Here is a 12,441-nt window from a genome sequence, read left to right on the forward strand (position 1 = left end):
TTGCTGAAACGTTGCTCCTCTTTGAGACAGGGCGCAGCCTCAGATCTCGGCGCAGAGCTCTGCTGGATGTTCCCGAGTCCTGGCTTTAAGATTAAAAGTGGCAGGCTTTTAAAGTCAGAGCTATGGAACTTTTTGCCAGAAGATGTGAGGCTTGCAGAATCTGGAGGCTCTTTTAAATCACTGCTCAAGACCTAATGCATTCTGGCCCAGGAACCAGTTCACCAATCATGTCTGATGTTTTATTAAAATGATCTTTATTTGTGGGAGCTTCTTTTCTTACCTCTGTATTATTTGAATTCTCTGGGTCCACAGTCGATGTAAATGAATCAAACAATTCAAGACTTGACACAGAGATAAATTACAAAAAATAATATTTGGTGTATGTAATATTTCAATTATTATTGTGTAGGTCAGTTGTGGGTAACTCCCAACAAAGATTTTGAGAAAAATCCATGTTACAGCACCATCTAGTGACCAAATGCAAGTAATGCAGCAGCAAGTAAAACAAACATCTATCTATCTATCTATCTATCTATCTATCTATCTATCTATCTATCTATCTATCTATCTATCTATCTATCTATCTATCTATCTATCTATCTATCTATCTATCTGCAGGACTTATCAGCAAAAACAAAGTAAAGCAGTGAAAAAATCTAAATAAATAAATGGATCAAGTTATGATTAGTTACAGTATCTCTCTGTGTATATCAGATATTCTGTGGAAGTGACCTGGTGGCTCCTGTGCCTTTGGTGCCATCTATATTTTATAGGCTGACATATGCATTTACTGAAGTGTGAAGGGTATAAGTAGACCCTTGCATGGCACAGCAATATACAGCAAGATGGACAGGTTAGGATAACGGCAACATTTTGCTGCTCTTGCAAAAAAAAGTTTAACATTCAAATAAAATGACAAATTGAACGGCAAGATATTTGATATGATTTCAGATTTTGTTACATTTTTTTTTTTTTTTTGTAAATGATGAACCCTCTAACCCTGCCAGCATAGCATATCTTATACTTTACATGCACGGATATTTTGGAGCTACTTGTCATGCAGGTTCCCATCCACGACAGACTGATATGTCTTGTCCTCCGTCTCCTTATCTCATTTGAGGTTTTATTGATTTCGATTTGCCCGTCTGAGCAACAAAAGACAAAACCCACACAGCAAAAATAAAAAAGAATGATATTAATAATACAAGAGCAAAGCTTCAGAAGCTGGAAATACCAACAGTTTATTTTCTACTTTTTGTGACTACAGAAATGTTGAAACATTTGAACACTGAAAAAAGCTGGATGACATCATCACTTGCTTCTCAATTTTCTTTCTTTTTTTTTTATCATTTGCTTAGCAATCACAACAGATGATATTGCACGGCACTGAGAAAGCAGTAGCAAAGCCTGGGAAACAGCAATGACAAATCAAGTCATGAGACGTGGAGTTATACATCTGAGAGTAACACTAACAGTATTCCCTCTCTGGCCCAAACGCACGCACACACAAACACACGCACGCACATTCGCCCGCACACACGCACACAGCAGACTGAAAACTGAAGAAGAAGCATTGTGAATTGAGAAGGAAATCAAAAGAAATAGATAACAAGGTTGGTAAGAGCACAAGGCTGACAAGAGCAATGAGATTTCATTTTGAAATGCGAGTGCAAAATGAACTTCTACTGTAATCTGTTCCTAAATGTCTATGACAACAAATATGCTTGTTTATCAAAACCCTTCAAGCATCTTTGTGTATGAATAGCTGGAGGACACCCCTCTGCGGGCGAGAAACTAGTTCCCCAGTGTTAGAGATCCAGATGATTGTCTTAGGCGCTGCAGTATTGTTATGAGACTTGTAGCCAAGCTACCCATCACATGGGAACTCCTTATGAACAAATTAAATAACAGATAATGCGAAGACAGGAAAACGTAGGTCCACACTGCATCATCCAACTCCTTCATTAAATCAGGCCTTTGTCACTGAAAGGCAAGAGCCTGAACTTTGCAGAGGAACTTCCACACTCTCCATCCTACATGACGTTACGACTGCATAACACCCTGATTAAATCTGTCATGGACGTTTCGGTGACGACCTTGGGCCTGTGGAGACTCTGCGTTGTCTGAGCATGACAGAAGGAAACAGTACTAACAGCGGGGCCTCCGATCAACCCCGAGGCCTCCTGTTGGGATATGCAGCAATCAGCCACGGACATGCATACGCACCGGCAAACAGCTCGACAATACGCAGCACGAAAACACGTTTTTACAAGAACACACTAAAGAGACGCATGCAAACGAGCACACATTCAGTCAAACTCGCACGCCTCAGCAGCACTTGACATCTGAGTGGCGCGTCCGCAGACGGAGAAGGAGACGAGCAACCCAAGTGATCGTCCCCGTACACACTCACACACACGGATTCCTTGGTAAGGTTCTTTGCAGTTTTATTAGACTTTGCTTATGGTCATTACACGAGTACGTACCAAAAGAACAGATACTAGATGGAGCAAGGCGGCGGCGCCACGGCAATAAAAACAGACCCAGCTCCGCGGCGCAGCCCCTGGCAGACCGGCTGCCCAACCTCAACTCCACCTCACTCAGTGCATGAGACAGCAAAGTGAGCGGGGCTTGAAGCCCTCGTTTCAAATGCTTCAGATTGTACATTGAACAGGAGATTCCCCACATGGTAGAGTAAGCTTGCCTACATAGCCCTACGCCTTCTACATTCTATACCCGTGCGAATGGCAAATCAAAACTCAACAAGTCTACCTCACAAATGCCAGTGCTTTTCAACATTATACATATTTTTTTTTTTCCAATTTTTGGTTTGTTTTAAAAATCTTTGGATGTGCAGTAATACCCATAAAATAACATTTTTTTTTTTGAAAAAGTCAAAAGAATACAAAAAAAACACACGCACACGTACACACTGCTTTTTTGCCAGCCGTTCGACAAAGTAGCTCCTGTATGACTTTGTCTGCGCTGGCAAAACATCTGTCTGGGTTTCTGGCAGTGTTTAAAACACACGTTGAAATGCCGGCTAGGATTCAGCTGAAGAAGAATAAAAACTACTCCTTTGTCATATCTAAGCGTGGGAAATAAGGCTGTAACATAAACGCTCTTTTTTGTTTCTTTTTTTTTCTCCAAAAAACCTACTATGTACAAATCTAGAACTTTCTACAAATGCATAAATTAAAGCAGTGGGTAACCAATACAAAAATGCAATTAAATTAAAATCACAACACAGAAGTAGAGAAAAAGGGATAATATGAACACAATATCACAGCAGTTGGTTTTACCCTGTAAAAGCAATAGTCTACCATCATAATATTGGCATAACCCAATGTCTGATAAAAAATACGCTTCTCCCTCCATCCCTTAAGTTTCGTACATCAACCCTGAAACTCGTCCTCCGTGACTTGAAACAGAGCACTTCTGCCAAAAAGAAGAAAGAAAAAAAAACAACAGACAACAGCTTCAAAATAGATAATCATACAGCTTTTTGAAGTAACAATAACAAATACCACACGAGTGGAGTTCTGCCTTACTCACAGATAGACGTCTCAATGCAGAACTCAAAGGAATTATTACTATGAGGTATTCAGAGACATTGGTAAAGACATGCACGGCCAGAGTGCTGGACCTTCTTACACACAGCAGAGACAGACAGACAGACAGACAGAGAGAGAGAGAGAGAGGTGGGGAGAGGGAAGAGGGATGGAGGGGTCAGAGTCGGGAGAGAGGAGAAACAAAGACCTTTGGTTTAATCTGTAGAGGTGGACAACACAAAAAAAAAAAGAAAAGAAAAGAAAAGAAAATTCCTTTGGTATGTTTTCATTGCATGGTTGCGCTGGCGAAAGCACCACGGTGTGATTTAAAAAAAACCTTTTCCTTGTTTCTTCAGCAGTGGCCCTTCTACAGGCTGAGGTATTCACAGAGTCAAAGGTGAGAGGTCAACAGCGGTTTAACACTTTGGTTCAAGCAAGGCACTCGTCCTGGGAGTTTTAGAAAGATTGCAACACGTCTGCTTCTACTTTCAGGAACATGTCTGCCTATAGTTGAGTCAACAATTCTGCCCATGGCTATGTCAGGCTGTCCGCCTGTTGTCATGTGAAGATGTCTGACCTGTTCGTTGGATCGGTGTTTTCGGCCGATAGATACACACTGAGAGGCAGGGCCGAAGGGGGGGAGGGGGACATCAAATTCACACAGATTTGGAAACGATTCAAGAATATTTGTTGGCTTTCATGGATTTCTTTTTAGATTTTACTTTTTTTTTTCTCTCCAAAGAAGAGCGGCATTAACGAACGTATCTCTGCTGTTAACGAGCACAAAGACCGATCACATTACTCGCAATTTATCTGAACCCCGCAGGCACCTGCACGGCCGGCTGTGTGTATCTAAGGCCAGATCAGCACATCTGCCTAAAGCTACATCAGCATGACTATCTATGGAGCTGTAATCAGAGCACAGATGAAGCAAGAGCACGCATAGCAGGGGGTGCATGGGTTGAGTGCAGGTGGGAGGGGGAGAAAGGGGAGAAGAAAGGATAGGGAGAAAGAGAGAGGACGGGTGGGTAAGGGGAGGGTTAGGGGGACACATACATCACACATCTTTTGACACCACTCGTAGAGGCCGTGCAATGAGAAAAAATCTTTGGTTATCTTTGGTATCATCAAAGTGATAGAAATCACGTATGGAACTTGAGTGAGGTAGCATCTTTGGTTCACACTATAAAACATCAGCAGGTCTTGACACGTTTTTTTTTGTTTGTTTGTTTGTTTGTTTGTTTCTTGTCGTCTTTTTGGTTTTTTTCTCTCGGAGATGAAGAAGCAGCTCCCTCTCGCCTCTTTTTCTTGTTCTGGGCGAACGCAGAGCTGCTAACCCCTGGCCACGAGGAGGATGACGGCGAAGGGGCCAGCGTAGTATATCTAATGTTGTGCTGCCCCGCGGGCCAGCCCTGTGTAGTGCTTTCCTCCTAGTGCTGAAATGCATAGCTTACCAGGAGCGCGGAGGCAGGAAGGGGTGGGGGTGAGGGTGAGGGGAGGGGAGGGGGGGTGCTTTCATATTCAGGTGATGAGCTGACATTGCCGTGTAAGTGCCGGAAAGTGATTTGATCGTTGATATCATCTCCTCTGCCCGACATCTATTCACGAGGAGATAAAATCAGACACGTATAAAGCGCGCGGGGGACGATGGAGCGGCGCTCAGTGCTCGTGATTAAAGCGGTGACACAGCATGAAGTGTCCGTCTCCCTCGTACAGTTTAAAGACACACGGCGTCTCGTGATTTCCCATCTGCGGAGAAAACACCCGAGAATGGATTTGTCTTACAGGATAGGACGTATCTGTAATGACTCATCCTCACGATGAGCATTTACAGTAACATTCAGTAGACTGATTGAGACGTTAAAACTGGAATAATCTGTTCGATTCAAGAAGGCATCTCTAAGGCAAATATCAATAGTTCATTTTCAGATTAATGTCATATAATATTTCCATTAGCAGGGGGCGCAGTCGTAAGCGTGACTCAAAATGTTGGATGGACCACGAGAGGTTACATTCTCTTCTTTGTGGCATTTAACTAACAGTCTGTCTCAGGAGGTAAGGGAGGAGATGAGGTAAAACTACTCTAAAGATTATTCAAAATATACTCTTTGGTCAAATTATGTCATAGCACGTTCTCAAGCGGTTTTACTTCTAAGATGCGTGGGAGGCTTCCGGGTGTAGAAGGCTTTGGTATCTCTTAAAAAGTATTCAACGCTTCAGCATGTTGGAAGAAAGCACTACCATGTGGGTTGAGGTTAGGGATTTTTTTTTTTTGGTTTGGTTTGGTTTGGTTTGGTTTTGGGTTAGCAGGCTACACATGGACATTTTTCTGTCTGTCTGGGATGCTTGATAGAAAGACAGACAGCTGGACAGACGGACAAACAGACAGACAAGTCCACCAATCCAAACAAGGTTGCACAACAATCCAGGTTGCTCCAGTAGGATTTTTTTTTTCCTTTAAAGTTGATTGGCCAATCCCACCAGGAGCTCCACGTTCTGGCTGTTTTTCAAGGGTGTGGACAGCTGCAGGTCAGACTGCCAATAGGCTGATTAAACCTCCATTTAGGGACCCATCATTAAAACCAACCAATCAGATTAAAGATAAGGATGGCGAATGATAGATTGATACTGGGTGGGCAGGGGGGAGGAGGGGGTGTAGTAAAGCTAGAGACCAGTGACAGTGTGTGTGTGAGGGGGAGTAAAACTATAGTCTTTTTGCAGTATGTTACACATAGATGTGTTGCTGAAACAAACATTTTAAAGCAGGTCAAACAAGAAGTCTTTGGTTTGTTTTTTCATCTTTGGATACTATAAATATCAATATAGTACAGGTTTAAGGGCAAAACGTTGCTTCAAGGTCTTTTTTAAGTTTTTCTTTGTTTCTCTTAAGTTTTAAAGCTTTTCCACCGAGGTTGAGTCAGTACATGAGTTGGTCAATTCAGTCCGTCTTCAGGCTTTGGTGCAGGCGTTGGGCCCGGAGTTGGCTGGGTGACCAGAGCCGTCGTCCACCCATTTGTCTAGGCTCCGCCGGCGTGCGTTCATAAAGAAGTTGCTGACTGTGGCCAGCTCGAGGCCCAGCTGCTGGGCGATGGTGAGCTGGAGCTCTTTGGACGGACGCTTGTTCTCCTTGAAGATGGCGTGGAGCGTCCGCCGCTGCACATCCGTGAACACCAGCCTGGGCTTCTTGGTCACGCTCCCCCGTTCGCTTCGGCCGTGGTCTTGTTCCTTGCGCTTGCATGCTGTCGAGAATTAGGAAAGAGACACAGAAAGAATGAAAGTCTGTGAGACAGGGCACGTCAAGGAAAGACAACAATAACTTTAAATTCAAGTAAAGTTCAGTTCTTCCCCATCATTTAAGCTTGAATGTCTGCATTTTTTTTAAACTGTTAAGATTATTCTGTTTAATGTATTTTAAAAACACTATAGTTTAGTTTCCATTTTCACTTGACAACAGGATCAGGACCAGACATCTTTAAAAAGTCTTTAAATCATCATTGTGTCCAGCTGCTAATGGATAACAAGTGTTCCAGGACTTTACTGTAATATGTGTATCTACAGCACAGGTATTGCTTTTCTGTTATGTGTCATGTTGGTTGTGGCCTGATTTGCTGAATGATTTTCCCACTGGTTTAACTTGTCAGATACACTTTGAACGGCTGCTGCAGTGCTCAACACAGATTAAAAAAACTGTCCATGTTTTATTCTGCATAACATGTACTCGGATTACTATAAATGTGTCATCAAAGCCATATTTTACAGAGAGACCCAAGATGGCCAAACACGCTTAATGGCGGGCCTTCACGTCTTTCTGCAACGGGCATGCTGAAACTTCCACTCCTATTGGGCCATTTGCAAGGGTACACGGCGAATGACAGTGGAATTACACTCATCCTTGTTCCACAGCCACTCATAAACAGTGTTAAATCCACGGGCAAAGAGCTGGTTCTCGTGGAGACCAGCCACACAAGAAGGTTGGGGAACGGTGGGCGCTGTCCGTGGTGCTGAAAGCAACGGCGCGCCCCAATAACGTTGACACGTCATCCAATACTGGAAAGACTACTTTTAGGAATCAATTTGACATCAAAACCTCTCTTCGGTTGCCCATTTCGTTTCGTTGTTTCTTTCTAACCCCCTCAATATGTTCAACCAAATTGAGGTTCATCGGCGAGCTGAGACCAGGAGAGGGCAGACGCGGGCTGCCAAAACGAAGCCCTGGATGGGGTCAATTAACGAACGGCATTTTAAAAACCAAACACTCCTTTAAATGAGCCCGGATTCATTTGTCAAAGTGAACGAGCTGAAAATGCGCATTTATAACTACACGATGGACACGAGAGAGACAAATCAGCGAGGTGTTTTTGAACGAATATGTGTAAACATTAAAAAGAAAAGTGAGTCTCAGCTGTCACTGCATCAAATAAAATATAATAAGATATTAAATCAGGAATATACGGAGCCGATAATACGTTTTGAGATCTTCGTACACTTGTGGTGCTCGTGTTTTTGTCTTTCAAATACAGGTTGAATTAAATCCAAATCCTATTACTGAGCAAATTAACCGTATAACCTCATTTTAGACGCCTTCTGCGGTGTGTGCTAAAGTACAGTGCAGCGGCCTGTTGGCATGACCATAAACTGGAGTGTGATTGTGAGTATGAGCAGCTCGCTGTCTCCAGCGCTGGTAAATATTAACAGAGAGCCGGAGCTCCTCATGTTAGGGCTGCTATAAATCAGGCGGAGTGAAGGCCACTCAGACAGCAGGAGCCACCACGGAGCAGCCCAGCCCCGGCACGGAGGGCCCGGACAGAGAAACAGCAGCTTTCCCAGGACCAGGGGTGTGGGTGGAAGTGGTGGTGGAGGAAGGAGAGACATAACAACGGCCTCATTATCAGGCTAATCACACACACACACACATACAGGTACACACACCGCTGCTGCCCCCGGCTAATCATTACAAATGCACAGATATCTCCACACTCTCAAACAGACTGCACACACTGGGCTTACTGACACGATGTGACGATAGTCCTGCGTTTCATAATCTTACAGAGGACAGAGAGGGAGAACAGCAAACAGACCTCTGTGCTGAAAAGCATGTAAACATTCAACTGGAAAGCCGACCCTCCAAATGTTCAAGCGAAAATCTGCACCCAAAATGGAATAGAAGAAGACAAATATTCAAATATAAGCGCCAAAAACGAATACAATATTAAAATATGTATCTCTAATTACAGACGAATTTTGTCCTGTGCCAAAACATAGTTATTTGCATCTATTCTATTCTATTCTATTCTATTCTATTCTGATGGGTAATTGAATACGTGGGAAAAGAAGAAAAGGCCCGAGATTAATTCAGAAGCCTAAGATCAATAAGTATATCACATCTACTTCAGCACACGATCACATATCTAGTTCACCTAGAAACGAAGGGATCAATACGATGGCGCTCAGACTATTCTCTCCAAATTAATTTAGTTTTGACATGTATGCTTCATCTTCGCTCAAACTACACATATGTGCAGCCCATTTTGGATTATTTTATTATTATTTTTTTCTTCTTTTACGTTTTTAGAAAAACGAATTGTGTGTGTTTTCGTTCACTTATTAAAAGTTGAAAGACAACGAAAATGAGAATGAAAGATTCTCATTTCTCATGAATGAGCACAGCTGAAGGAGGCCTGACGCTTTTCTTTCCTCTATCCAGTAAGTATGAGTATCTCTTATTTTGAAAAATCTAAACATTCAAACCATTGTCGATCCGTAATCAGTGGGCTCGTGGTCTGATTTTTGGTTTAATTACAGGCTGATCACACTGATAATTGAACGATGATACAATTAAAAACCAACCTAAAAAAAAAAAAACAAACAAAAAAAACTAATTTGCAAAAGTCGGAGATAAAATCTCTTTTTAACCAACACACACACACAGCAGCAGCAGCAGATGGGAAAACTGAAAAATAATCAATTGCGATTACACTCTCATGCACAAGCTCCAGCACGCACGTACATACACACACGCGCGTACGCAAACGCACGCACTTTCCACCGCGTAGCCACAGCCTCACTTTTCAAAAAGCCAAAAAGCCCATTTGTAGTTCATTGATTGGGGCTATAAACGTTAAAAAAAAAATCCATTGAGTGTCTGTGAACGCGCACGTTCTATTTGGGCCTCACTGCGCGCTTGAATTGACTCATGCGTACCTCGGGGACAAATTAATACAGAAGTCTATCAGTTAATTAGAGAAAAGTAGAGTCAAGTCGGGGTTAGTTTACGAGCAAAACACGAACACGTGCTCTGTTATAATCCATTGAAAAAATTAAAGTCTATCATTTTACCAAAGAGTGGGTCATAGACTAGCTTGACATTTAGATTTCGTTTATGCCAGACTCAAAACACATGCACACACACTTTCCGCCCCCTCTTTCTCTATGTTTACACCAAGGGCAACACACACACGCGCGCGCTCAAAAAAAGGGCTGATCGGTTGCATCTACACCAAAATAAACACATTCCTAACGATTTCTGGGAGAAGGATCGGTTTACGCACACAGTCCAGCGGTCGATATTTTGAGGTAAAATGACATGAGCACTTGTTTCGCAGAAGCCCAAAATCGGTGTAGGAACAGAAAGGGGATGCGTATTGATGTCAGGCCACCCGTTTTGTGCACGCGTGCTTCGGTGCTTGGTGAGGCACTTTTCTCTTTCTCGCAGTGTTTGTCAGGCGCGTTAATGTTGAATTAGATGAGCAAGCAGACCTCAGCTTAAAGCAGGAATCTCTAAAAGTGTGGATGGTACTGAAAAAATCAGACTGGCCAAATGCTAGTCCCAGCGCTTTCAATCTGATGCTATTTAACTTCCAGCATCTTTGGCACGTGTTTAATTACTGGAGACAAATTCCAATATTGTGTTATGTCTGTGTGTCATTTGTATAAACAACTATTAGACTAAAGAGAACCTTGTGTTGTGTGCTGAATTTCTTGTTTCTATGATAATAAAGATTACAGGATCAGTTTGGTTCCCAGCTCACTTGACCCGTCCAACACAAGGTAACATTCAGGGCCAGTGACCCCATGTGCTCAATTAATGCCACTGCTAAAACATCAGTTTTTCACTGCAACACATTGGAAATATGAAAGCAAAAGAAAGGGGGCTTTACCGAGGCTTCGCTCACCTGCGAGCCTGAGCGCACTCATGCGTTGGAACTCAGGCTCCTGCAGCCATTTCCACATGCGGCGGAAGGTCTCTCTGCCGGACTTGAGCTTTGACCAGGGTTTGGGGTTTCTCAGCAGGTCGGACAGGGTCCCCTGGGACCTGCACAGGACCCGCTGGGCAAAGATGGCCTGAGGGATGCTGTAGCGCTTCAGCTCCGTGGTGATCCTCTGCGCCACCTCTTTGGTATTCACCTCCTCCATCTGTCCCCCAGAAACGCCACCCCCTCCACCGCCGCCCCCTTGCTGCCCGGGCCCGGAGGCCTGCTCCCGGCTGTTCCCCAGCCCCTGGCCGTGCCCCTGCGCGCCAAGGTGGGCGTGCGGGTGGTGGTGGAGGCCGTTGATTTGTACCATGCCCGCCGAGGAGCTCATGTGCTGCTCCGCGTGTCTGCCGAGCATGGCCGGATGGTGAGCCTCAAACCCGCTGGGGGTGAGCATCTTCTCCCCAGGCATGGCGGCACCGGGATGGGCGTAGGGGGGGATGCCGGCCTGGGACGTGTGTATGCTGGCCAGACCGGAACCAGACAACGGGGAGAGGCTCTGGCCCATGCAGGGATCTTTGTGATGATATGCGGGATACAGACTGTTCATGGGCGCCAGACTCCGGTCCTCGCGCATCAACGTGAAACTGCCACTGACATTTCCGGGGATCCTCTGGTGGGGATGGTGGTGCGGATGGTGGGGATGGTGGTGGTGATGATGGGGAGGAAACTTGTCGGACACGGTGGAGATGGGGGGTAAGGGCTGCAGGGGAGTTAGGGTAGTGTAAGTGCTGCTCGCACTCATGCCAGGGGGGGCTTCGCACATGCTGATGGCTGGATGCAGGTGTCCGGGGTGACCGGGGTGATAGTCTCCGCTGTCCAGCAGGGTCGCCATGCCCATAGCTCGGTGGCTCAGACCCCGGGGGCTCGGACGGGAATGCGGACTGTGGCCGCTCAGCAGCTCTCCGTGACCGGCCACCGACTCATGGCTCACTCCGTGCAGGTCGCCAATATTCTCCATCGACAGCTGTGCGTTCATGATCCGGGCAGCGCTGTGGACAAACCATCTATCTGACCTGCCGCGGTTAGCTGATGTCCAGAAGTCCTCACGTCCAGGAAAGTTCAATTTTCTTTTGTTGCCCCCTTTCCCCCTGTTCTTGCAGTAGCCTCCTTTGCTATTGCCTCTTCTCTGTCCTTACGTTCACCTATTTGATTATTGTCCTACCTCTGACGCTCTTTTGCAGAATAGAAAACTCCCTTTCCCGAATCCGCCTTTTTTCTTGATTTTTTTAAAATTATTATTATTTTTTTTATTATTGTTTTATATATTTTTTTTCTGATTCTCTTTATAATTCAAGCCCCCCCACCGCCAACCAGCTGTCCTTGCGCTCCGGTCGGGTGCCGCGCCATCTCTCTAGTTGTGTGTCTCCAGCCCCTGTTCCACCGCAGCACAGATCGCCGTCTACACATGCGCACTGTGGACACTCATCTCCTCCCTAGTCTCTCTCTCCCCCCCTCTCCCTCTCTTTCTCTCTCTCTCTCTCGCTCCCAAACACACACGCCGCCCCATTCCTCTGACGTCAGCCACCTTATTAAGGAAGGGAGGTAACAAACCACCTGCTAAAAGCTGTCCTATTCAGCAGCCTTTAGCTTAAACTGCCCGATGTTAATAAATGCAAATAGACGTATCACAAGCAGAA

The 12,441-nt window shown here is 44.8% G+C and overlaps 1 protein-coding gene across 2 annotated transcripts; it reads right to left on the reverse strand.

Annotated features, from left to right (window-relative positions):
- Positions 1 to 1,216: 1,216 nt before the first annotated feature.
- On the reverse strand, positions 1,217 to 12,241 carry onecut1 (one cut homeobox 1). Of its 2 annotated transcripts, none has more exons than XM_047581664.1 (2): positions 10,724 to 12,241; positions 1,217 to 6,790 (listed from the first exon to the last, which is right to left on the reverse strand). In XM_047581664.1, the coding sequence occupies exons 1-2, from the start codon at positions 11,778 to 11,780 to the stop codon at positions 6,501 to 6,503; spliced, it is 1,347 nt and encodes a 448-aa protein (XP_047437620.1). In that variant the 5' UTR covers positions 11,781 to 12,241; the 3' UTR covers positions 1,217 to 6,500. The 2 variants fall into 2 exon arrangements, with proteins under 2 accessions (XP_047437620.1, XP_047437618.1); XM_047581662.1 differs by having other exon boundaries at positions 10,709 to 12,240.
- Positions 12,242 to 12,441: the final 200 nt, after the last annotated feature.

The sequence above is a fragment of the Mugil cephalus genome, chromosome 3, assembly GCF_022458985.1.
Source record: "Mugil cephalus isolate CIBA_MC_2020 chromosome 3, CIBA_Mcephalus_1.1, whole genome shotgun sequence".
Lineage (NCBI taxonomy): Eukaryota > Metazoa > Chordata > Actinopteri > Mugiliformes > Mugilidae > Mugil > Mugil cephalus.

Excerpts from the sequence above, each read along its gene's own strand:
- onecut1 (XM_047581662.1), bottom strand. The coding sequence starts at position 11,780 with ATGAACGCACAGCTGTCGATGGAGAATATTGGCGACCTGCACGGAGTG. Across the intron at positions 6,791-10,708 it reads CGCAGGTGAGCGAAGCCTCG|CATGCAAGCGCAAGGAACAA; the intron begins GTAAAGCCCCCT and ends AATTCTCGACAG.